Source organism: Penaeus monodon, chromosome 43 (assembly GCF_015228065.2).
Source record: "Penaeus monodon isolate SGIC_2016 chromosome 43, NSTDA_Pmon_1, whole genome shotgun sequence".
Taxonomy (NCBI): domain Eukaryota; kingdom Metazoa; phylum Arthropoda; class Malacostraca; order Decapoda; family Penaeidae; genus Penaeus; species Penaeus monodon.
Genome location: NC_051428.1, coordinates 8,217,605 through 8,243,985, shown reverse-complemented (window position 1 = coordinate 8,243,985; position 26,381 = coordinate 8,217,605). Strand labels below are relative to the sequence as shown.

At 51.3% G+C, this 26,381-nt stretch overlaps 1 protein-coding gene across 7 annotated transcripts in view; it reads right to left on the bottom strand.

Annotated features, from left to right (window-relative positions):
* Nucleotides 1-26,381, bottom strand: part of LOC119568389 (paired box protein Pax-5-like) — a 211,538-nt gene that overhangs the window by 1,549 nt on the left and 183,608 nt on the right. For 3 of the 7 annotated variants that reach the window (XM_037916876.1, XM_037916875.1, XM_037916878.1), the window contains 6 exons: nucleotides 13,046-13,131; nucleotides 7,845-7,954; nucleotides 7,466-7,611; nucleotides 6,718-6,825; nucleotides 2,069-2,167; nucleotides 1-1,525 (listed from right to left, as the gene is read on the bottom strand). The exon at nucleotides 1-1,525 is cut by the window's left edge and continues 1,549 nt beyond it. In XM_037916876.1, coding sequence (XP_037772804.1) covers nucleotides 1,317-1,525; nucleotides 2,069-2,167; nucleotides 6,718-6,825; nucleotides 7,466-7,611; nucleotides 7,845-7,954; nucleotides 13,046-13,131 — 758 coding nt within the window. In that variant the 3' untranslated portion in view covers nucleotides 1-1,316. Of the gene's footprint in view, nucleotides 1,526-2,058; nucleotides 2,168-6,717; nucleotides 6,826-7,465; nucleotides 7,612-7,844; nucleotides 7,955-13,045; nucleotides 13,132-26,381 lie in introns of all 7 variants that reach the window. The other 4 variants (XM_037916881.1, XM_037916877.1, XM_037916880.1 and 1 more) reach the window with 4 other exon arrangements.

Here is a 26,381-nt window from a genome sequence, read left to right as displayed (position 1 = left end):
GTCATCATTCTTTTTTTTTTCTTTCTTTTTTAAAAACATGTCTATACAAAAAAACATGGCCTCCTATAAAACGGAGGCCTGATTAGCAACCTCCGTGCCACGAGAGGTCCACCTGACTAAGCTTCGCCTTGTACCACACAGGCTGGGAGACAGAAGCCAAAAACGCCTCTTTGGTTAACAGCAGCGCCCGAGGGCCCGGACGGCCGCCCGCGGAACACTCAACCGCTTTCTTGTTGTTTTTCTTAGCCTCTTCAAGACAAAATAAGAGGTATATATGTATATATATATAATATATATATTCGTATATATATATAAAAAGAGGTAATCGAATCACCATTTCACAGGCGTCTTTGTTTGAAAAAAAAATTACATATATTATCATGATGAAAAATAAAATCATAATAAAACTTAAACGATACAGGGATTTAGAAAGTTTTTGATCGATGCCAAAAACACGAGTCAGTAGATCTAGGTCCTGGACAGCGACAAACCCCAAAAACAAAACAGAAAACCGAGACCCGACAGAGGAGAGTGGCCGGCGCCGGGGACAGGCTGCTTTCATCCCGCGTCGGGAGGAAGGCTTCCCCGCCGCGCCCAGAGTGGAAAGAGGTGTGCGAGTCGGCGCCCCTCGCTTGCCTCCTTCAGGCACACCAGGAAAGGCCTGCGTCGACGGGTGCTATGTACAAGATGAAATGCCTCGGGCAGAGGGGCAGGAGGGAGGGAGGGGGGAGGGCAAGAGGCGGGGGGAGGGGGCTGTGTTGACCGTGAGGTGTTCGTTCCTGAAGTGAACGCGTGTGCCTGAAGAAGGAAAGGGTCGTTCGGCCGCCACGACTCAAGCAAGCTCGTGACTTGAGTGGGTATTCTTTGGTATCCTAGCTAAGAGATCGGTCCGTGCTGCTCAAACACGCACTCAGCTATACTAGAGGTCGTCTCTCGCTCTCTCCGCGGCTCGTGGCGCGCAGGTCGTGGAGACTTGTGTTCCTTTCTCTTTTTGTCTTCGGGTCCTTTTTGGCTTCTCCTCCTCTTCGTAGACGTCTTCGCTATTCTTCTCTGACTTCTGCAGCTCCTTATCCACATATATAAATCTCTGGTTCATCGCGATCTTCCTTCTCCCTCAGTCCTTCTCTCGCGGCCGCGTCTGCGCGAGGCTCTTGCCTCCGGAGCGCGGGAGGGAAGGGAGGGGGGAGGGGAGACCCTCGGGAGGGGGAGGGGCAGCGAGGAGGGGGAGCGGAGGTCTGTCGCATCACAGTTGTCTTGATAAGCCGGACACCTGCTCGCCAACGGACGCACAGCAGAGACGAGGTGACGTCACAGCGTTACGTGCAGCGGTCCTGTCTGCCGCACATGGAGGCGCCCAGGGACGACTGCAGCATGCGCAGCCGCGCCGCCGTGTTGTTGTGACTGTTGTTGTTGTTGTTGGTGGGGGTGGTGTTGGCGCTGTTGGTGGTGGCGTTGCTGTTGGCGCTGTTGCCACCGCCGCTGCTGTTGTTACCACCGTTGCTGGAGCTCGAGTAGTTCCCCATGTCTGCGGGCGCGAAAAGGGACAAGGTTAGGATATTTTGAAAGCTTAAAATGCAGAAAAGTATCTACTTCTACTGCAAGTGCATCGGCTTTGCAAAGACTGAACCTGCATCCTGTCACCTGGAGTATTCTCTATCCGTGTCTTAGGAAAACTATGGTGGAACTAACTTCTAAGTCTATATATCCGTGATGCCAAGGAGGAGAATTCAGGAAATACGGAAAAGGGGAAAACCAAATCGATGGACGTGAACGGAAAAAAGAATCAGGAGAGAGAGAGAGAGAGAGAGAGAGAGAGAGAGAGAGAGAGAGAGAGAGAGAGAGAGAGAGAGAGAGTGGAGAGAGAGAGAGAGAGAGAGAGAGAGAGAGAGAGAGAGAGAGAGAGAGAGAGAGAGAGAGAGAGAGAGAGAGAGAGAGAGAGAGAGAGAGAGAGCAGAAAAAGTAAGAAAGCGAGCCACAGGGAAAACAGAAAAGCGAGAGGAAAAAAAGGGAACAGGCCAACACAAAGAACCAAAAAAGATAAGGTACACCAATACTCACAGTTACTTACTAAGGAGACCCCCCGTGCCGTAGCCATAAGTGGGGTACGCGGAGGAATACTGAGTGTACGGTGACGAGTACGTGTAGTCTGCCATGGACCCGGCCGTGCCTGAGGGAGGAAGAACGAAGTCGTTAGTCGCGTAGGTCGGCAGCGCAATCAGACACATAAAAAAAAGGAAACACGAATGGAAATGAATAAATAAAAGGCGTGAGTAAATAAAAATAAAGTAACAGATAAATAAATACACTGAGTAACGATGAATAAACATGTAAATAAATAGGGAGAATAAAAATAGATTATCTGGACTGACATGTATGCAATCCCTGTCTGGATGGGGGCAGAGCGACTTGAAAGCCTTTGGCGGCTGGGGAGATTCTAGGCTTCAGGTGACCTTCCTTCGATTTCTCAGGGGAAAATAGGCGGGGCGTAAATCCTACTGTTTTGGCCATAAAAATGAGAATAAAGACCTAAAAATGAACGGCCGCCTCGAAGGGCCACGTGAAGTGGCGACGGAGGTGTCTGGGCAACTGGCCGAGAGGAGGGCGACGGAGACGCTCCGGAGGGACTGGGAATCTGGAAGCGGGACCCTCTGGGGGAGGCCACGCGGCAAGACCCGGGCGTGGGCGGAACGCGGGCGTGGACATGCAAGTGGGCGTGCGGGGTGCAGACTCGAGGGAGATGAGTGGGAGGAGAGCCGGGTTGGGGGGACTTACCTGGGAAGGGAAGGGCGGAGGGGCGGAGGCTTACCTGAGTAGTGCGTGATGGGCGGGAGGGTGGTGTAGGTCGGGTCGGGAGTGACCGCGGCATGGGCATGCATGGGTACGTGGGCATGCGATGGGGTATGCACGTGGGTGTGTGCATGGTTGGGGACGTGGTGGGTGGCGGCGTGGGCGTGCGACGCGGGCTGGAGGACCGTGAGGGCAGAGGTGCAGGGCGTGTCCGCCTTGAGCGGCGACGAGCAGGGCGCCACCACCAGCGTGTCCAGCGACGTCACGCTCTCGCTCGACGTGCACTGGGCGGGCGACACGGGCGTGTGGTCCGGGTAGTGGGCGGCCGCGGTGGTGTAGGCGGCGTTTGAGGAGGGCTGAGGCTGCGTGCTGCTCAGGGGGGTGTAGACGGACCCACCTGACGTGCAGATAACAACTTCCCATCACACTCACACACTCAACTACAGCCGGCGATCGGGCGCGCCCGCGCGGCGCCGCCCACGGGCTTGGGCTCGTCTCAGTGCTATGAAGTCCCGTGAATTCAGACCCCAGACCCTTACACTTCATCAAAGAACTTCTCAAACCCCCCTTGATATCCCTCCTAAGAGACGAGTGAGCCCGCGGCCGCGGCGTCGAGCCCGCGCGTCCCCACCGCAAGGCGGTCGCCATGAGGAGGCTCTCGCTCCTCCGGGCGGCTCCTCCTTGCCGAGAGGGCGCGGCGGCGCTTCTCAAACAACATAAAAATAAGAGCTCATCTACGGGACGCAGCCAACGCCAGCCCTAAGAGCGCCGTCCGCCCTCAGTGCCGCACATCGGCCGCGACACGAGCGAGCGCGAGGACCTCGCCCTCGAAGTCGGCCGGAAGCGACCTCGACCTCGAGGGAGGGGCGGTCCTCGGCGCTCCTTCGTGGCGCGGAGACGACGCGCGAGGCTCCCTCCGCACTCAGCCGACGCCCCACGCCCTCGGAGGGCGCTGAGGCGAGGGCCAGGCGGGGGTGAGGGCGGGCGGGCTCGCCAAGCACTGCTTGTGCTAAGGCTGTGGCTGCACCGCCCGGGCTGCGTCCCTCAGTCACTTCTACAGGTGCAAAGTGCAGGTGCAAATTAGTGCACAGGTGCTAATGTGCATTTAAGTCAAAATTATCTTGCATGAAAAAGCAACTGAACTCTATTACAGACACATTTAATGGAAAAAAAATATCAAAACAAAAATGAACTCATACTGAAAGAGCTACAACAAAAATAATATATTTCAGATCACAGACAGAGGAAAAAAAAAACACATAGTTATCATGCAATCATGCAACAACAAAATGGGCGTCCATGCACAGCACTAATGTATAATGAATTCTCATGCAACAGATGATGATATAACATGCAAGGGGTTTGATTCCCAGTCCCAGTTCCCGGTTCCAGGATTCCTAGCCAGTTATATGACAGTGGACCAGACACCTTCGTCAGTAAGATCAGCAACAGCAAAAAAATGTTATTTTTTATTTATCATTATTATTTTGGTTTTGACTTCTCGACAGATGTTAAGGGATGGATGGATTGGCGATGGATTAATAGAGTTGTTGACGGAAATGAGGGATATTAGATTTCGTTTTCATTATGATGTAATTGTTGGGTGAGAGGAGAGAACAGGGAAAACAGAGGAAAACAAGAAAATAAACACGTTAGAAGGTTAGAACACATGGGAACACAAAACAAAACCGAAAAGTAGATAACACATATGTAACAAAGAGAAAAAAAAAACAAAAGAAAGAGGGAATATGAACACGGAGATGAGTGACAGCGAGAATGAAAACGAGTGAAATGAGACTGAAATTCGATGGAAATGAAAATGGAAGTGAGCCAAAAATGAAAGAGGGAATGAAAACGAGCGAAAATGGAAACGGAAGTAGAAATGAAAGTGAATGAAAATGGAAATGAATGAAAAAGGAAATGGAGGTGGAAATGGAAATGAGCGCTCCCGCCCCCGGCCACCCTCCTCCAGCCCCGCCTCCCCGCGCCGACCAGCGTCCTTGCAACGGCATCCTTCATCTTGCAACGCGGACTTCGATGGCTTCTTGGGATCGGTTTCCTTTAGCTTATGACGCCCGAACAGCGCTCAACAGCTCGTTCCGGGGAGTGCTTTGTGCCCACTAAATATTTCTTCCAAGCGACGGTCACCCGCTCCGGTTGCTGAAAAAGCCGCTCTTTTCTCCCTCGTGAAATCCCCTCTCGCTCCCTCCCTTTCTCCTCCCCTCCTTCCTCCTCCTCCTCCCCTTTTCTCCCCTGTTCCCTCTCTTCCTTCTCCCCTCCCTCCCTTCCACCCTCCTCCCCTCCCTCTCTTCCTTCCTCCCCCCGTTGATCTCCTTCTTCTTCTTCTTCTTCTTCTTTTTCTTCCTCCTCTGATCCCGAGCCAGGCAGGCCTTGTTCGATAAATCAAAGTGTTCATAGAATCCCGCTTTTCACGGCAGCGAAACGGCGATAAAATTCCATGGCTGAATACGGCGCCGCGACTGTAAAATCCACCATTGTCCCGACATTGTTGGCGGACGCAAGATGAGTTACGGCTGCGGCAGCCCAGGATATCTTACTCGCGGCCCGCGTCGCCCGCCCTTAAGTACACACACAGATTTTACGTGGGTGACGGAGGCGCTTTTTGGGAGGCCAGGCGAAAGCTGGAGAGCCGCGCGGGTGACGGAGGACTGGAATGGCCATTAAAGTCGGGCCGAAGTCTACTAGAAAAAGCCATATAAGAAGGGAAAGTCACCTCCCAAAATGGCTGCCGATCTAGTGCCGTCTTGAGGGGGAGGCCGAGGGGGCGGGGGAAGAGGAGGGAGAGAGGGAGAGGGAGACGGAGAAGAAAAGGGACACGGAGAAGGAGAGAGAGAAAGTAAAGGAGAAAGAGAGAGAGAGAAAGAGGGTGGAGAGGAGAGGGAGGGAGGGAGGGAGGGAGGGAGAGGGAGGGAGGGAGAGAGAGAGAGAGAGAGAGAGAGAGAGAGGAGAGAGAGAGAGAGAGAGAGAGAGAGAGAGAGAGAGAGAGAGAGAGAGAGAGAGAAGGGCGAATGCTCAGAAAGGCCGTCCCCCTCGGCCCGACCCGGCCAAGGAGCTCCATTCGGGTCCTCGCCTCGGGTCCTCGCCTCGGGTCCTCGCCTCGGGTCCTTGCCACGGGCGCGCGGTCTCGCAGGATTCACGGTCTCGCTGGCGATGCCTGCAAGACGGACGCATTTCATGGGGAATTTCAGCGCCGTCTCGGAGCAGATTCCGACCTAATGTAAACTTTCTCCGCGCGATCCGTGCGTAGTGCGATGACTTCCAAGCAAACTTGCTGACTTAACAGCCCCGGAGACGAACTTGTGGCCGGTGATTCCCTCGACTTTATGGCTAAACTTGGCTCAGGTTCCCAGGCCGGATCTCTCTCCCTCTCTCCTCTTTACTCTCTCTCTCTCTCTCTCCCTTTCTTCCCCGCTCGTCGCACTCGCAAGAACAGCCGAGAATCCCCGAAGATGGCGCGGATCTCCCGTGATTAAATTGTGTCGGCGCGGTTCTGTAGATGCGTTTGAGACGCAGCCGTGCGTGTCGCCGAAAGTGGATACGTTCTAGCCGCGCTTCCATGCCCTGCGATTCATATCCAACCTGATTCCTTACATCGAGAATGATTCAGAGCGACAAGATGCCCCGAGAATGAGGGTGATGCATGAGGATAATAAAGATGAACGATAATAGTAAGTGAATAATGCATGTGATGGATGGAGATTTACACAGATCCGCAAATGCCTCCGCGATGGCCGGAGGGACGTCGGCGCCAGCGAGCCCGAACGTCGCGGGATGGATGGGATGGATGAGCCGATGGGCTGCGCGGATGGATGGGTGGATGAGCCGATGGGCTGCGCGGATGGATGGGTGGATGGAAAGGGGGAAGGGGGGAAGGGAGGGGGGGGAGGCGCTTCGAGGGGGGATGCTTACCTTGATGGAACTGGGATGCGGTTGTGTCAAGGACTGAAGGAGCGGCGAGCACGGGCTTCACATCTTGCATGGTGATGGGTGTGAGAGGTGTCAGTCCACCTGCGCTACCTGTAGGAGGCCAACCACACAGTTATTTTCTTGAGTTTCTCTCTTTCTCTCTCTTTCTTTGCTTAACTTTCTTTACTTTCTCTATTCTTCTTTCTTGTCAAACAGGAGGGGACAGAGCGGAAAAAAAAAGAATCTGGTTTCTGAGACCCTTTTTTTTCTGCTCTTTCGCCCTCCTTTTCTGCACTTATGAAACAACATTCTAGTTTGAGCTTTTCTATCTTTGGCTTTGCTTTTTCCTTACTTTTCTTTTCTCATTTTCAACGAACTACGGACATCACCAAACCCATCACCATGAACCCACAAGAGATGACGTGGACCCGCCGACGCCGTCTTCGAAGAGGGAGGGAGGGAGGGAGGGAGGGAGGGAGGGAGGGAGGGAGGGAAGGAGGAAAGGGAAGGAAGGGGAGGAAGCGAGAGGGAGATGGGGAATGAGAGGAAGGGAGGTTAGAGATGAAGAAAGCAGGAGGATGAGAATCAGAAAAAAAAATATATAGGAAGGAAACGTAAGAACTCACAAGAACGAAGATTTCACCCGAAAGTTGTGACACAAAAAGGAGATGAGAAGGAAACCAAGGAGGGAGAAGAGGATAAGAACCGAAAGGAGAAGAAGGAGTGACAAACATCCTGAGGCGCGACTTACCGAGAGAAGTAGCGAGAGGAGGCGAGTAGACCTGGTTGGTGTTGGATTGCGTCATGGCCATCGTCTCGTAGAGGGCGTCGGTGGAGGCGGAGGCGGCGGACACTGACGGGTAGCTGGCCGGGTGGTCCACGAACGACTGGACGCTGCTGGAGGAGAGGCGGGGGGAGGGGCAATTAGTGTCAAGTTGGTACAGGACGTGGCGCATTTGCATCAGAAACACACACACACACACACACACGCACACACACACACACACACACACACACACACACACACACATTCAACACGCGAACGCAAACTTGTATAACATCCTTATCAAAAATAAAAATAAAACGCACACACACATGAGAAGACAGGACCTGCGTGACTCTCGACCTACCTGTAGGGGGAAGCGGCGCCCCCCGTGACGCCACCGCCGAGGTCTGGAAGCAACGTCTTGGTGGCGTCTTCGGTCTTGAGGGCCGGCCAGGCTTGCTTCGACCATAACATCTGCCGGAGAGAGAGGCGGTGAGAAGCGGGAATGATAAAGGGGGAGGAGAGCAACTGTAGAATAAAGGCGGTTACAAAGAGGAATAAATCAAGCTGTGGATATAAGGGATAAAAAAAAAAAAAAACATAATGTTAGTAATGAATCTAACGATGCTCTGTGGCATGCTTTGTTGGATCGATTCTCCCTCTGGCGAAATTCACGAGTCAACGTGCATAATGACAAATCAACGTTTTTCCGAAGCCTTCAGGGGCCACTTCGCTCGCGAGGGCGGAAGAGGCAAGCGAGGCGCGAAGGCAGAAGGCGCTGCTGGCGCTGACGTAACTTGACGTGCACACTTCAAATACGGTCGCGACTCGGCTCCCGCGGGGACAAGGCCGATTATCGACGAGGCCGCAAGTCGGGAGGTGGACTGTGGCCGTCCTTCTCTCCTTCGGCGTACGGGATGCTTCGCTCTCGCGGCCGCGACGCTGCTGCCGACCGCCGCCGTGGTGCCGCAGACACAGTACTCGGAGGCGCCCTTCCTTTTTGCTGCGGCCGCCTCGCCTCGCTCCAATATCCAATTTATATTCAGCACGGGCATTAGCGCGCGGCCCGGGCGTGACGGCCGCCTTCTCGGCACGCGCCCCCCTGCTGCTTGGGGGGGAGGGGGGGAGGTGGTATTAAATGCGGTAGTTCAGTCGCGTGTTTGCATAAGAGCGGCAATGTTGCACTCCCCGTCACGGAGCGCTGTCCTCCAGTTGCAAAGCCGGCGTTGCAAGGTATCATGCTGCCAACTGGAGGAGTCGGGTGGCACGGGAGCCGAGGCGGCGGCGGTTCCTCCTCCGCCTCCGAGGCGTCTCGTCACCCGCCGTCGGCCCCCGTGTCCGGCTCGGGGCGTCGCTCATGCTTATGCATGACCGTCGCCCGCGCTCAAGCATTCTCGCTTGCATGCACACACACACACACACACACACACACACACACACACACACACACACACACACACACACACACACACACACACACACACACACAGGAGGCCAAGCCGTCGCAGCAGGATATCCGAGCGGCGTCCCCGGCCGCGCCTTCCTCGGCCGAGCGACGGGCCGCCAATCGCTCCTTCCGCAAATGATTAATTTTCCGGCCGTTACTCCTTACACTCATTAGGTAATTCTCTGCTCGAACAATGACTGGCCGCGGGGGTGGGGTGGAGGAGGAGGGTGGGGGGTGGAGGAGAGGGAGATGGATGAAGGGGGAAGGGAAGGGGAGAGCAGGAGGGGGATGAAGGAGGAGGAGGAGGAGCAGAGGCCAAGGAAGAACTGCAGCTTGACATTCCAAGATGGCTGGCGACCCTGCAGAGGCCGAGGGGGAGCGAGAGGGACCGAAGGGTGGACAGAGAGGGGAAGAAGGGAAGGAGGAGAGGAGAGGGGAGGCGAGGGGTGGGGGGGGCTAGAAAGGAGAGAGTGGAGGGGGGTGGGGCAGGGGCGTGACACAGCAGCGTACCTGACGAGGCCCTCTGAGTGCGTCTACACGTTACTCTGGCGATCGAAAGGTAGGGAACGAAGCCTCGACCCCCCCCCCACCTCGGCTCGCGTGACAACCCTCCGATTATCCCGGCGATGACGATGACGACGATGATGATGGCGAAGATGGCAGAGAGCGCTGGCGTGGGCGTGCGGGCGGGCATGCGGTTAGTGTATTTACCCGCCACTCTTACATCATAAAAGTCATTACTGGGCATTGATTCCGTAAGAGGGGTGGGGCGGGGGCGGGGGCAGGGAGAGGGAGGAGAACGTGCAAATGGGTGGGTGTAGCTGATGGCCAAGTGAGTGATGGGCGTGACAACAGGTCGAAAGGCGCGGGCGAGGTGTCATTTGGCCGTGGGCGTGTCCGGACGCCGTGCAAGAGAGCGCGCGAGGTCGCCCCGATCGGTAAGGTAAACAAGGTCCTGCTAAGTACCACTTTAATATTTAAGCTTCCAAAAAGCAAGACGCGTCAAGAATATAAAGAAGAAAGAGAAGAAAAAAAAATCACAGATTTCATCGACGAAATCACAAAAGAATTTTGCATTGAGTAGACTAAAGTTGTTTCTGCGGAGACTTATCGGAATTTCATCCAGATTCTTTCGTTATTCCTTCTGGCACGCGAAGGAGAGAGAGAAAGAGAGAGAGAAGAGAGAGAGAGAGAGAGAGAGAGAGAGAGAGAGAGAGAGAGAGAGAGAGAGAGAGAGAGAGAGAGAGAGAGAGAGATCAAAAAGGAAGTACAGAAAGTGAGAAGGATAGACAGACAGCTAGGAAAATAGACAGATAAAAGATGGATAGAGAGAGAGAAAGGGAGCTGTCTGCTAGGGAAGGAGAGACACAAAGTGGACGCTGAAATTCACAGTATCGACACAGCATCGACACTCGTATTGTGTCACTGTCGCCGAGGGGGAGGGCCCCGTCCAGCCACAACTCAAAAATGCGAAAAAAGTAAAAAAAAAGCCAATAAGTAAAATCGGAGCCGAATATAATGGAAAAACGATAAAAAGGCCTTTCATTGACCAAGGACTCCCCTAGAAGTAAGAGAACAGGGAAGGGGGGGGGAGGGGAGAGGATCTGTGACGGGGACATCCTAGACGCTGGGTAATGGACGGAGGAGGAAGCAATACGGAGGCAAGGAGACAAAGGAGGAGGAAGGGGAAGAGAAAGGAAGAGAAAGAGAAAGAAGACAACGAGAGAGCAGGAGAAAGAAGAAGGGAAATGAAGAGAACGAGAGAGGAATGAAACGGAAAGGAAAGAAGTAGAAGAAAGGAGAAGAGGGAGAGGGAAGAGGAAAGGAAAAGAGGGAGGAAGAAAAGGGGAGATACCAAGGGATGAAGGAATCGAAATGGTGGCGAAGGGGAAAATGAAAGGAGGAAAGGGATTAAAAACAAAGCGGCAAAGGAGAGGGAAAAAACAGGAAAGGAAAGAGCGAGAAAGAAAACGCGAAACAGAAAGAAAGAAAACGCCAAAGAACTGAAATAAAGGCAGAGCAATCATGGCGGCAGAGGAAGAGAGGAGAATGGAAGGGAAGGGTTGGGGAGGGCAGAGGGAGAGGGAGAGGGAGAGGGGAACGAGGGGCCAGGGGAGAGAGAGGGAAGCGGGGAGGAGGGACAGACGAAAGAGGGGAGAGGGACAGAGGGGAGGAGAGGGATGTGTGACTGCACGTCGTCCCCGGCCGGCACCATGACTGCCATAAACCAAAATGTCTGCGCCATAACTCCAGGAGACTACGATCCCGGCGCAAATAAAAGGCGAAGGAGGAACCGCCCGAAGACAAATAAAAGGGGCCGTAACTCCCTCATAAATCAGCTGCCCCAACAAATTGAGATTGGCACGGCGCCTCTCGGAATTTCAAAGCAGGTAATAAGGCCAGTGATTGGCTACTTCACGTAACCAAGAATATGATCCGAGGCTTTGATTGGCTGCCGTTGACCGCCGGTGGGGGGAGGGGCAAGGGGGGCAGGGGCGAGGGGGGAGAGGGGGCTTTCATATCGTGAATTGACCAATAAGATTACAAATGACCTCGAGGGAATGGTAGTTATGAAAGATATAGACTGCTTTGTTTGGGTGATTTGGAGCACCAAGGTGTAATAAATCTGTTTTATTGCTCAATTTTGCTGTAAGACATCGGAGCTTCCTCCATTTTCTTCGAGATTGTGGAATACGATCCCTTTGTCTTCAGCTGCCTTACGAAAAGGGAACAAGGGGGAGGGAGAGGATAGATAGATAGGAGAGGAGGAAAGGGGGTGAAAGGAAGAAAGGGGGAGAGGAGGAGGAGGAGGAGGAAGACCAAGAATCCAGGAAGAGAAAGAGAAGGAAGGAGAGAGGTCAAATAGATGGACGAGGAATAGGATGAGGAGAGAGGAGGAAGTGGAGGAGAAAGATAAAGAAGAGGTAGAAGGAACGAAAGAAAGAAGCGAAGAGAAGGACAGGTAACCAAAAAAGAATAGACGAAACTAGGAGAGGAAATATGGGAGACAAGAGGAGAGAAAAGCTTAAACATAAAAAAAAAAGGGAAAAGGAGAGAAACAGAGAGGAGATAGGAGAGAAAGGAGAGAGAGAGAAGGGAGGGGGGGGGGGTAGGGGGTCAGTAAGGAAATACGTTTTCTGTTTGTCTTATAGAAAACAAATTATCCTCATTCACATTCGACAGTTAAGAGGTCAGGGGCAAGTTCTGCAGTATAAATGGTACTGGCCCTGAGAGATGATTTGGGAGTGGGGTGGGAGGGGAGAGAAGAACACGAGGAGAGACAAGAGAGAAATTGAGGGGTGGTGGAGGAGGGGGAGGAGGAGGAGGAGGAGGGGAGCAGGAGGAAGGGGAAGGAGGGAGAGAGGAGGAGGAGGGAGGAGGAGGAGGAGGAGGAGGAGGAGGAGGAGGAGGAGGAGGAGGAGGAGGAGGAGAAGGAGGAGGAGGAGAAGGAGGAGGAGGAGGAATAAGATGGAGGGGAGAAGGATAATAACACAAGAAACGAAGGGAAAACGATGAGGATGATGAGCATAATAAAAATAAGGGGAGGAGAAAAAAAGAGGAGGAGGAGAGGAGGAGAAGGAGGAGAAGGAGGAGAAGAAGGAGGAGGAGGAGCAGGAGAAGAAGAAGAAGGAGGAGGAGGTCCCTCACATTGCTCTCAGTTGTGCAATATCGCCCCATCATAATTCCGGCGATGAATAATATCTTCGTCAGACTGGTAATGCATCGAGAGCTCCCCCCCCACCCCGTCTCTCTTTCACTCTTTCGTTATGGCAAATAACTTGAGGCAGAGCTATCGGAATCGGTGTTTTATAATAATCATTTATTTCTGTCACGACAACACCTTCCTGAACAAGGAATTAACAATAATAATGGTAATTATTATAGTACCAATAATAGAAACACTACTATTACTACTGGTAATAATAGTGATAACGATTACGATGATAATAACAACAATAACAGTGATAATGATGATGATAAAAAAAACAATAATGATAATAGCAAAGAACATTACAAGTCTACTCTTTGTGACAATCTTATCATCATCTTTATCACTATCAATACTATTATTATCATTATTACAGTTATTACCACTATTATCTATCAATAAAACTTACATTAGTGTATAGCGGGTCTGTGTTGTACTGCGTTCTCTGGCGCTTCGGGTCGTCGTCTGGGTGACCAATCATATCGCGAGGTTCATCTGGGGAAGGAAAATACGGGCTTATTATTGGCTGGAAAATACGAAGCGAGATGATGCAAATAGAAGAGGGAATAGGGAGCAGCAATATAAAATAAGGGAATAACGATAAAGGGAAAATCAAATTCATCACAAGTACAATCCAAGAAACTGGAATATCGGCGAGAGAGAATTGAAACGAACTTCTTCAAAGCAATGATTAAAAAAAAAAAAAAGAACGATGGCAGGCTACAATAAAAACTAGATCATACCAAAGAAAGAAAGAAAAGAAATAATAATAATAATAATAATAAACACATACAAATAAAAACAAAGAACAAACGGCAAGCGCGACCCGGGTTCCGAACGTAGGCCTACATGGGTCCCGCGCGCAATCGAGAGTTCATATGGACTGACTCACTCAACGCGACAGAAGCAGAGCCATTTTAAACCGTAATAATTCATCTTGTACAATATAATCAGTTTAATCCCCTCCCCCACCCCCCTCTTTCCCTACTTCCTCCCCCTCTCCCCCTCTTCCTCCCTTCCCCCCCCAACTCTTGGGTTTCCTTAATGGCTTTTGATGGAGCGGGAGTTATTTTTTTTTTATTATTTTTTTATTTTTTGTTGTGTGTGTTGGGGAGAGAGAGCGGCCGCGTGCCAGTCATCAGATTATCAAGGGCGATTTTTATTGACTTTAATATGTGTAATACGACGAAGGGGAATTGGTGCGGTTGCCCCGACGAGCCCCCCCCCCCTCCCCCTCTCTCTCTCTCTCTCTCTCTCTCTCTCTCTCTCTCTCTCTCTCTCTCTCTCTCTCTCTCTCTCTCTCTCTCTCTCTTTATCTATCTATCTAATTCCTCTATTTTCTTCCCCGACTAGTAATTCCCAGAGCAGAGACGTAATCAACTGCGATTTCTATACTAAATAACAGTCTGTCATCGCGTTCTAATCCGGATTACACGAAATCCGGGAATTAGTAAATGCGGAGAGATAGGAAAGAAGGAGAGAGAGAGGGTGAGAGAGAGAGAGAGAGAGAGAGAGAGAGAGAGAGAGAGAGAGAGAGAGAGAGAGAGAGAGAGTGAGCCATAGGAAAGAAGAGAGAAAGGATGATTTGAAGGGGAAGGGGAGGGGGGGGGGCGTCCCTAATCAAAATAATAATCATAATATAATCATACCATAATGGCGGGGCGAGATTAGAAACAGAGGCGGCCGGTGAATGTCACAGGCGCCCCTCGGGACACGGCCACAAAGCAAGCCAGAAAATGGAGGGGCACTTTCTATTAGATTATGGCTTCCTCGCTCTCCCCTCACCCTTCCCCGCCGCCCTGCCCTGGCACCCTTTGCACCAGCCCTTCCCTGGCACCCTCTGCAGGCACCCTATCTCCCCTCACCCTTCTCCGCCACCCTCTCTGGACGCCCTTCTTTGGGTTCACCCTTCCCCGCCCGGCCTCAGAGGAAACCCTGTGCGCCACCCTTTCCCCAGCCTTCCCCCTTAGTTGGCACCCTTACCAGCCACCCTTTCTAAGTGCCATTAGGAAGCTGCCACAGATTTACTTTTTCCCCTTTTCCCTCCCTTCTCTTTTGGTCTGTTTTCTCACCCTTTTCTTTCTTCTATTTTTCCCTTCAACTTTTATATTGTTTTATTACTTTTATATAAAACATATCGGACATATAATAAATGAAAACAACAACAACAACAACAAAACAGTGAGATTAAAGTAGAGAAAGTGGATAACGGATTTGCACCAATTCCTGAAGGTTGACCCAAGGTCGAGAATCAGGAATGTAGGACTCTTCCCCTCTATTCCCTTTTCCTTTCCTTCCCCCCCCTTCACCTTCCCCTCCCTTCCTTCTTCCTCCTCCCCTTCTCTTCCCTTACTTCCTACTCCCCCTTTACCTCTCCCCCCTCCCTCCCCCTCCCAAAGATACGTGCTACTGATCTCGGTCATTATTCTTGGGGCGCGTTCTCGAAAAGGTCCCTGATGCATCCTCCAGGAGTTCTCGGGGCGGGAGGGAAGGAGGAGGGAAGGAGGAGGGAAGGAGGAGGGAAGGAGGAGGGAAAGGAGGAGGGAAGGAGGAGGGAAGGAGGAGGGAAGGAGGAGAGAAGGAGGAGGAGGGAAGGAGGAGAGGAGGAGGAGAGGAATAGGGAGAGAATAAAGATTGTATGGTTAAAAAAGGAAGGAGGGATGGAAGGGAGGGAAAGAGGAGGAAGGGAAGGGGAAAGGGAGAGAGTGAAGGAAGGATAGTGAAAAGAAAGTGAGTGAGCGAATGAGTGAATGATAGACTACTGGAGTGAGGGAATTATGAAATAGGAGTGAGTGAGTGAGTGAGTGAGTGAGTGAGTGAGTGAGAGAGTGAGTGAGTGAGTAGAGCGAGTGCCAGAGTGAGTAGAGGGCATGGCGCGGGCTCCAAGAAGACGCTCGCTCGCCCCCATCCCGAAGGGCTGCCAACTCGCTACTCTGGCTCGCTCGCTCGCCCGGGGGACAGAGCCAAGAATCCTGCTGGGGGATCCTTAGGATGGGGGAGGGGAGGGGAGGGGAGGGGAGGGGAGGGAAGAGGAGGGGAAGGGAGGGGAGGGGAGAGGAGGGAGGAGGCGAAGGGAGAGGGACAGAAGACGAAGAAAAATGGAATAATAAGAGAACTAAACTTGTATGGGAGATGAAGAGCAAGAAAAAAAAAAAAAAAAAAAAGGAGGAAGATTAGGAACAGGAAGAAAAGGAGGAGGTAAAGATGAAGGAAAGAAATAGAGAAAACCAAAGATAGAAAGAGAGGAATGATAAGAGGGAAGGATAATCAATTCTCTTTGATGATTAACTGGAAGGATATGATCTAATTCTAAAAGATATTAAAAAAAAGTTCCCGACAACTTTCGAGGGAGAAGGATGAGAGACAGAGAAAAAGTTACAGACCTTTTATAAAAATGATCATAATAAAACCAAAGTAGACCACAAAGGAAAAGAAACTGGAGATAATAAAAAAAATATATTTGTTGAACTTCCTTCGCATTTGGGACACGAAAATGGAAACAGTGAGAGTAAATAAACTATGATAATAATGGTAATGGTAATGGTAATGATGATGATGATAATGATAATAACAATAGCAATAACAATAACAATAACAGTAACAACAACAATAATAAAAATAAAAATAATAACAACAACAATAATAACAATTTCAACGAAAAATAAAATTCAAAGAGAGTGTATGGAGCCTGCACCCCCCCCCTCCCCTCACCCCCAACCCCGGAGTTTGTAAACACGAAATGAAGGCGACGATGGGGTTGGAGAGGGGGGAGGGGGAGGGGGAGAGGCTAATGGAATATCGGTGCATTGATTGGGTTACATAATAATTTTTCAGACCATTACTGACCGATCATTCTCACTCTTTTGCTCTCCCTCTCTTTCTATCTCTTTCTCTTTCTCTTTCGGTGTATTTCTTTCTCTCTCTCTCTGTCTCTCTCTCTCTCCCTCTTTCTCTCTCGCTTTCACCCACTCTTTCTCCTCCTCTCTTCCCACGCCTTCGCCTCTCGCCCTCGACAACCCCAAGTTTCCCCTCATTCTCGCTGTCCTCTTCCCCATCATTCCCCCTTTCCTCCCCTCCCTCCCCTTCCCCTCTCTCTCCCCCCCCACCCTTGCTGACATAGGGCTCATATTGTCAAGAAACATATTGTGCTCCGTTCCGATGGCTGCGTCACCTCAATGCGCCGCCTCAACAGTGACATCTATCGGCGGGGGACGGAACTCCGAGAAACAATGAACATGGAAGGGCACGCGGGCATAAATAGAAATCCAAATGTTTCCCCAACAATCAGGAGGGGGGACACTGTTCATATGTCTCTTTCTCTCTCTCTCTCTCTCTCTCTTTCTCTCTCTTTCTCTACTTATCGCTTTTTATTTGGCTTGTTTATATCTTTCGTCTGTCTGTCTGTCTATCTCTCACTCTTTCGCTTTCCCTCTTTCTAACCACTTTCACCTTTCTCTTTCTCTCTCTCTCTCTCCCTTACCCCCTTCCTCCCACTCTCTCTTTCTCTTCCTAATGTATCACACCTTTTGATGAATGCAATCCTATTACACAATGTACCAGGCGATAAGCGAAGGATAATAGGAAGCTTAATAGTCGAATTTCTATTTGATGAATGACCGAATCTCAAATCACTCTTTTATTTCTTTCTGTATATTTTTTTTACGCGGATTTTATAAACCTTTTTTTTCACCCTCGACGTGACGATAAATCCTCTGAGTTCGTATTGTTCTTATTGTTTTATGTACCTTTAATTCATCTAGCTTTTCTTTTTTTATTATTATTATCTTTTTTATTCATTTGAGTTTATTTGCTTCAGTTTTATCGAACCTCTTTATATTTCAACTCACTTCGTTTTGTTTTGTTCACTTTTACTTTAATTCACTTTGATTTACTCCTCTCCGTTTTACCCACTTTCGCTTTCCTCTCCTATATTCCCTTTATTCGCTTCCTCTTTCAGCCACGTCGCTCCCTATAAATGCAATCGATCGAGAACAAAATGTAACAGTAACAGAAGCACTCAAGGAGCACACGCGCTCTATTAAGGTCGATTATGACACGCTATAACGGCTCAAATAGACTCTTACTGACTCTTACTGTCGCAGGGAGGGAATGCGCTGGGAACGATCCCGACTATAGAGTGCACACACACACACACACACACACACACACACACACACACACACACACACACACACACACACACACACACACATATATATATATATATATATATATATATATATATATATATATATATATATATAACCGCATGATTTGTGGCGTCTCTTTCAATATATATTTATACAAACAGACAAGTAGATACATAGATAGAGAGATAAGACATATGACGCCCACCTGCCAACCCACGTCAATAGCGATGGGCGTGTGTTGAGGGGAGTGGGCGGTGGGGGGCGGGGTGAGTGGGGGGTATGGCACGTGATGGGAAGAGGGCAAAAGCTGCTGATGAAGAGGGGAAGAGGGGGGAGGGTGTAGAAGGCAGGTCAAAGGACAAGGGGAAAGAGAGAGAGATATAGAGAGAAAGAGAGGGAAAGAGAATAGGAAGTGTTTACGTCAGTAGGGGGGGAGATACCTCATTCTCCCCACCCCCCGGCCCCTATCCCCGCCGTCCTGCCTGAGTAGGTACAGCTGCCTGCTCCTTCCGTCCAGTCAGACTCCTTGTGTATGCTCTTTGTAGCCTCGCCTCCTCTCCCTCTCCCCTCCCGTCCCCTCATCGCCGTCAGCCGTCGCCGTCAGCCGTCAGGCCCGCACCCGAGCCTCCGCTGACACTCTTTCCGTGTCGCCAAAAGTCGCCTTCAACGCGCCAGACTTTGGCTCCCGAGGTCGCCTTCCGGCAGCGCAAAACACACCGCTTTCTTTCAGTAATTAAGGCGTCCGCGACGCGCTCCTTCGGCCCTCCACCCTTCTTGCGAGCCTCCTCCGCTCCTCTTCCTTCCCTCCCTCTCTTTCTGTGTCTCTCTCCTCCTTCATCCCCCGATGTTTCTCCTTTTTTTTTGCCCTCTCCATCTCCTCATCTCTCGGGGCCTCGCGCTTCTTCGCCCCTTCTTGCGGAGCCTCCTTCTCTTCTCTTCCCTCCCTTCTCTCTCTCTCTCTCTCGCTTCCCCTTCCTTCATTTTCCTCTCTCTCTCTCTCTCGCTTCCCCTTCCTTCATTTTCCTCTCTCTTTCTTTTTTTTACCCTCTCCTTCATCTCCTCATCTCCCAAGGACTCGTGAGCCAGCAGCATCCACCGGCAAACCTCCGCTGGATGGAGATGCCGACCAGATAAGGGGAGTTTGATGGCGCTAGGAAGGAGTGACGAGAGAGGAGAGGAGGGGAGGGGGGAGAGGTGGAGGAATGGAGGAGAAGAGGTAGAAGAAGAGGAAGAGGAGAGGGAGGAGGAATGGAGGAGAAGGGAAAGAGGAAGAGGAGGATGAAGAGGAATGGTGGAAAAGAGAAAGGGAAAGAGGAGAATGAGGATAATGATGATGATGGGGGAAGAGTGGGATAGTGGAGGAGGAGGAAAATGGGGAAGGAGACCAAAGGGATGGTGGGGGGGGGGGGAAGAGAAGGAGGAGAAGAAGAAGCGAAGGGGCAGGGAAAACAGGGGAAGGGGAAGGGGAGGGGGAAAGCCGTACTCAGGATTTAACTGACAAAAGATCTGGGAGCGAACGAGCGACCCGGCGAGTGCGCGTCGCAGGGAAGGCGAGGCTTTTCGGAAGAAGCCTCCGTAATCTCGTCTACTCTTTGTACTCCTGCTGCTACTTGCTTCCCTGGCTTCGGCTCCTCCGAGACGCACTCAGACGTGTACATCGCGAGTATAAACTGTATAGGTTCATGTGCGATTGTCCAGCCATAAGGCATACTGAATGCTGATGCACACATACGTCTGATTTTATATGCACATGTGTTTGTACATGTATCTATATAAATTAATAAATAAATATATAAATATCATATATAAACAAACAAACAAACAAACACACACACACACACACTAACTCACATATATGTGTGTGATTGTGTGTGTGTGTGTGTGTGTGTGTGTGTGTGTGTGTGTGTGTGTGTGTGTGTGTGTGTGTGTGTGTGTGTGTGTGTGTGTGTGCGCGCGCGTGCGTATAGATAGATAGACCGATAGATAGATATACATGTACACATATACACATATGTTTGTGCGAGCGCGTGTAATACTACATAGACAGAAGACACATTTATACATGGCCGCTTTTTTTTTTTGAAGTTGTTGCCGCGAAGAAATTTCTTCGGGAAAATCCTGCAAGATGAAAAACTGGTCGGGTTGATCTAATCTTCCTTTACGGCCTCGCGTTTCCTTCATCTCATCTGATAAATCTCGTAAAAAAAAGATATAAAAAATGTCGAAGAAACTTAGATTGCTTCCCTTTTACATGAAAATTTGATTTCGGGGAAATATTTTGGTCTCATCATAAGACCCTTTGAAAAAGTTCTAAGACCAATTCAGGGGCATTATACACATACACGCATTTTATACACAACAGAAATGGAAGAACACAATATAATCCATTTCTCTTTCTCTCCTTCTTTCGCTCTTCCTTCTTCCATCCTTCCCTTCTTTTTCTTCTTCAAGCTTTTCATTTTTATCCTGCTTCACTCTGTCCTTCCTTCCCCTTCGCGTCTCTTTATTTATTCGTTTTTCCTCGTACTTCACTCCTTTCTCCTTCTTCTTCCTCAATTCCCTATTTTTTCTTCTTTTTTCCCCCTCCTTCTCTTTCGTTGTTTTCCTTCCCAGGCTTCCTCGCATATATTATTATGATCAGATCAGTTCTGCCCCGTTTCTTTTCCTCTTTCCTCACCTCTCCTTCCTTCTCTCCCTCCCTCTTTCTCCACTATCCTCTGGACCTATCCTCTGTCCTCCCTCTCTCCCTCCTTAATCCTTCGTCCTCTCTCTCTTTCCTTCCTTCTGCTTTCTCCCGCCTCCCTCCCTCCGCCCCAACTTCCCTCTCTCCCTCCCTTCCTCCCTACCTCTCCCTCCCAACGCCTTGCTTACCCTTCCTCCCCCTATCCTTCACACTTTCCTCCCCATCCTTCCCCCTTCTCTATCTCCCCCTCCTCTCAATGCCCTCCTTATCCTTCACCCTTGCCTCCCTCCCTATTTCCCTCCCTCCCTCCACCCCAGACCTACGTGGAGGCAACAGCCGCTCACTCTCCATTATCAGGGAAGAGTTGCAGTGCCAGCCTCTAATGGCGGGAGGGAGCGATCTCGATTAAGCGTCACACGGCCACCGGCGTTCAAGGGGAAGAGGCCAAAGGGGGAGGGAAAGGGGGAAGGGGGGGAAGGGGAGGGCAAAGGGGGAGGGAAGGGAAGGGGGGAGGGGAGGGGCCAAAGGGGGAGGAAAGGGAAGGGGGGAAGGGAAGGGCCAAAGGGGGAGGGAAGGGGCCAAAGGGGGATAGGAAGGGAGGTGGAGAAGGAAAGGAGGGAAGAGATTAGGAAGGGAAAGGGAGAAGGGAGGGAAGGGGAAGGGAAGAGTGGGAGAGGCAAGTGAATAGGAAGGGGGTGGAGAGAGTGGAGGGATTGGAAGGAGGGCATAAGAAAAGAAGAGGTGAGGGAAGAAGGAGGAAGGGAAAGGGAAAGAAAAGGAAGAAAGAAAGAAAGGGAGAAGGAGAGTGGGCGATGGGATCGGTCCTTCCATCATCGAGTCTCTACATCTACATAAGACAGAGGAGGAGGAGAAGGATAGAGAGAAAAGTGATGACGATGATGATGATGATGACGACGACGACGACGATGATGATAAAAGCAAGAGAAATTTCTATTAAGAACAAGGAAGAATAGGAAAAGAGAAAGAAAACAAGATAAAATAAAAGAAGGGAGAGCGGGGAAAAAGACATAAGAATCGAGAGGAAGGGGAAAGACAGCAAAGGGAAAAGGAGGAAGAGGAAAAGGAGGAGGAAGAATAATAAGAGGGGGGAGGGGAAGGGTAGGCGTAGGAGGGCTGGAAGGGAAGGACCAGCAGGAGTAAGAGTAGGGGAGGAGAGGTAGGGGAGGGAGGGGAGAGGGGACGAGAGGTAGGAGGGAGGAGAGGTAGGGGAGAGGGGAGAAGGGGTAGGAGGGAGGGGGGAGGGGAAGGAGGCGTAGGAGGGAGGAGAGGGAAGTGGCAGAGGTCGCGAGAATAAGAGGAAATAGAGGAGGTCCATTGGAAGAGGTCCGGAAGACACTCGGAGGGGAGGCCGGCCAGGGAGGACGAGTGCTGACGCGGCTGACGTCTACATCTTTCCAGGCTGACAGCTTCATCTGGAGCGCCGGGCCCTTCCTCTCTTAGCTCGGGGCTGTCGGGCTGTCGCTGTCGCCGCCCGCCCGCCCGCGCTTGCAATCGGCGGCGAAAGCACAGGGAAAATGCAAGCGCGTTGGTCTCGCTCGTCGTCTCTGAAGCTCACTGATGTCCTCCATTTTTTTTTCTTTTTTGGTGAAGATATCACATGTATTTTTTCCTTTTTCTTTTTTCTTTGGCGGTAAAACAGTATCTCATGTCGTAATTTTTCGTGTCATTATGCCAGCATGACATTTTTTTTTATTATTATTAACTCTTTCTCTTTTCATTGACGACCCGGGGGAGGGGGAGGGGGTGGTTGTCCCCCTCCCTCCCCCTCCCCCCCCTCGCTCGGCATGGCACGGATCCAACCAATACTGACCATCATCACCACCTCGGAACCTTCCAGAAAAAAAGGATGGATGGATGGATAGAGAGGGAGAGGGAGAGGGAGAGGAGAGGGAGAGGGAGAGGGAGAGCGAGAGGGAGAGGGAGAGCGAGAGAGCGAGAGCGAGAGAGAGAGAGAGAGAGAAGAGAGAAGAGAGAAGAGAAGAGAGAGAAGAGAGAGAGAGAGAGAGAGAGAGAGAGAGAGAGAGAGAGAGAGAGAGAGAGAGAGAGAGAGAGAGAGAGCGTAAGAAATGAGACATTGCTAGACACAGAGACGAACAGATAGAAGCTACTAGAAGCCTCACCAGATACCCATCGTTCTCAAATTCCCTGAGTTATTTTTCTCTCTGTCTGTCTGTCTGTCTGTCTGTCTGTCTGTCTGTCTCTTTTTCTCTCTCTCCCTCCCTCCGTCCCCTCCCCCCCACGCCGTCACGGGACTTGAGCCGAGCGATGGGCGCGATCCAGGCCAATACGGTCGGTTTTCTCATCTTTACACACTGCGAATGGGCACAAAGGGACGCTGGCAGGCACGCCGTCCGGGCACAGTACACGGGCGTCGCGGTTTGCCTCCGTCGGCCCCGTCGGCCTCCTCATGACGTTGGTGACGTGGTGGTGATGTTGGTGATGGTGATGACGTGGTGGTGATGGTGATGATAGTGATGGTGGTGACGTGGTGGTGATGGTGATGGTGGTGGTGATGGTAGTGGTGATAATGGTGGTGGTGATAATGGTGGTGGTGTTGATACAAGTGTGATAATAATCGAGCAAAGTATCGTAGACATCCTAATAACTTCATCGAACGATAATTAATAATCTTATCCCGAATCCTTTCACCTAAGTACGACTCGCCCCTCCCTCCCTCCCTCCCTCCCTCCGGAGACGACTCGGCACGACTCACGACTCCCGCAGGAGGACCTCTCGTACCGCCGTCGGTCCTTCAGGAGGAGAGCGCCCTCATCACACCCTCCGTATCATCTCCCACGATACCTTATCACGATACTCCTCCTCCCCCCCCTCTCCTTCCCACCTCCCCTGACCCCCCCACCCCCACCTCTTGATGATCGCTTTGAAAAATCGTTCCCTGAATGAGGGATCGGCGCCCCTGACCGATTTCCATATCATTCAGGCTCTCCCTCCTTCTCTCTCTCTCTCTCTCTCTCTCTCTCCCTCCTTCTCTCTCTCTCTCTCTCTCTCTCTCTCTTCCTCTCTCTTTCTCCCCCTTTTATTCACCCTTCGCTTATATTTTTTTTCGTATTTCCAATCGGTCTCCCCCTTTCGTACTATCTATTCGCACACTTCTCTTTCTTTATTTCTTTCTTTCTCTCTCTCTCTCTCTCTCTCTCTCTCTCTCTCGGTCTTTCATTCTCTTTAGGTATAAAAGATATTCCACTGGTGTTTCTCTCCTTCTTTCTTTCTATTTTTCATTCTTCTTTTTTCAGAATAACACTTATTCCAGCGTTCTGTCTCTCTCTTTCTTTCTCTCTCTCTCTCTCTCTCTCTCTCCCTCCCTCCCTTTCATCTGTCTCAGCCTCTTCCCTCTCCTCCCCCTCCCCCTTCCCTTCGCCCCCCCCCTCTCCCCATCGGTCCTAACAACCATTATCTTGGCGATCCTTATTGGCGGAGTGACCAGTACGTCCATCAAGATATAATTAATTGCTTGTTACCAGAGAGCTGCATACGGCCGCCATGATGGATGGAGGGAAGTCGGGGAAGAGAGGAGGAGGAGGAGGAGGAGGAGGAGGAGGAGGAGGAGGAGGAGGAGGAGGAGGAGGAGGAGGAGGAGGAGGAGGAGGAGGAGGAGGAGGAGGAGGAAGAGGGAAGGGGGAGGGGGAGGAGGAGGAGGAGGAGGAGGAGGAGGAGGAGGAGGAGGAGGAGGAGGAGGAGGAGGAAGGCAAGACGGATGGAGAAGAGGATGTCAAAGGATGTGAGGAGGAATGGAAGGAGAAAGATGAAGAGGTGGATTAACGACCCGCGTGGCGGTGCTTGCACTTCGTAATGTCAATTCTCTGTTCGGGTGACTTAATAGACGCGTTCAGAGGCGCGGACAAACACACGCACGCAGACAAATGAAAGCACATGCCCCGGCGCGCGCGCGTGCGAGCGCGGCGGGGGTCCCTCCTCCCCCGCCCGATCAGCTGGGGGTCGCGGGCGGGCGCGGGCGACGGGCGGCCTCCAGCTGACCTGGAACGGCCACTTTGTTCCCAAACGTCGTCGCTTTTATTTATGTTATCGATAAACCTTACATTACGCTGTGTGAACTCTAAACAAAAGCCAGTTTCGTAATTCACATATGCTCTGTTTACCTTTCCCTCCTTTCCTTTGGTTTTTATTCTTTCTCCCCCGATCTCTCCCAAACACACACAAGCGCGCTTAAGGCCCGGCGACCCACCGATCCCTTGCAGGGCAATCGAAGCCTCCGCGGGAGGACCCTGGAGCCCGAATCCTTCTCGCGGAGGGACGAGTCCTCCTTCCCCCGCGAGGAAGCCCCCGGGGTCTCAGGCATCCTCGGGGGCGAATCAAGAAGGAAAAAGCCGAGCGAGAGGGCGTCGGCGGCCGTCGTTCCAGCAGAAGCGAGCAGACGGGCGCGTCCCTATTCAACACGAGCGTCCCTCCCCCAACAAACACAAATAGCTTCCATATCTCAGGGTTACGCACCCGGCCCGTTCTCTCACAAGATTGTTCTGGTGTTATTGCCGGTGATGGTGATGATGATGGCGATAGTGATGGGGCGGGAGGATGGTGTCTATGGCAGGGGCGAGACGGGCGGGGGAGGAGGGAGGGGGAGGGAGGAGAGAGAAATGGGGATGGAGGAGGGAAGGGGAGGGGAGGGGAAAGGGGCGACAGGGATTTGCAGAAGTGGAGGAGAAAGGAGTTTGTACAGCCTAAAGCGATGATGGTTCCAGAGGATGTTACGGCCGTGGCGGAGGAGAGAGATGAAGAGAGGGAGGGGGAGGGGGAGGGAGAGAGAGGAAGGGAGGGAGAAAGAGGAAGAGAGAGAGAGAGAGAGAGAGAGAGAGAGAGAGAGAGAGAGAGAGAGAGAGAGAGAGAGAGAGAGAGAGAGAGAGAGAGAGAGAGAGAGAGAGAGAATGAATGAAAGAGACAAAGTAAGAGAGCCCGCAGACCAGATTAATGGTGATGACTGTAAAAATGCGGTGAGTGGCGGTGCTGTTGGCAGTGATGGTGCTTGGCAGTGCTAACAGCCCGGACCTCTGATTTGGTCGTTGGTTGTGGCAGTATTGATTCGAGTGCCTGGGTGTGTCTCGAATGTTTTTGGTGTCGTTAACATAGTGACTCTTGTGCATTACGGATTTATCAAGCGCAGAGCAAACAATTCATCCGCCATTGGTTAATCAATTGTGTAAAAAAAAAAAAAAAAAAAAAAAAAAAAAGGTCACACCCAAATGATTCTTCGCAAGAAAAGTGGGTCCATTAGAGAGCCATTTCGCAGGTAACACACCCTAACACCTCGCAATGTCACAGGAGCAGACTCGCGCCGAAGCCGTCATCTTTTCGAGCGGAGCTGCCTCGGGTCGCCTCCGCCTCCGCCTTCGCCGCCTCCGTCGCCGCCTCCGCCATGCATTATGCAGTCCGATCTTACAAACAAGCGCATGGTCTAACTACCCGCTCTGTATTTACGGTGGTGACCATTTCCGTTCATCTACAAGTAAAATGGGCCGGTGTTGCTGATCACTCGTTAAGCCCGGTTTAATTACCAAGCCATCGCCTCATTTGCATAGAAAGCGACGGGGAAGGATGGCACTAAATCACCCGGGGCTTTAAGGGACAGGGAACGAAGGCATTAGCGTGATTTTCGACCTTCTGACCTCCTTAATTCACGTTTATTCCCCGGTGATATGCCTGGCGGAGGTGTGACGATGCTGTGTCTCCCGCCGACGGCTCACTGCCGCGGCTGCCGCTTTCCTAGGACGGCGGCACTCCCGGAGTCGCGGCTGCGGAGGCGGACGCCGCACCCACAAGCTGTCGATTGCGGCCCCAAAGCATACATGCGTGATTGTATATTTTTATATGTCTGTATGAATATAAAGTCATACACATCCACATCAACACATCCACAC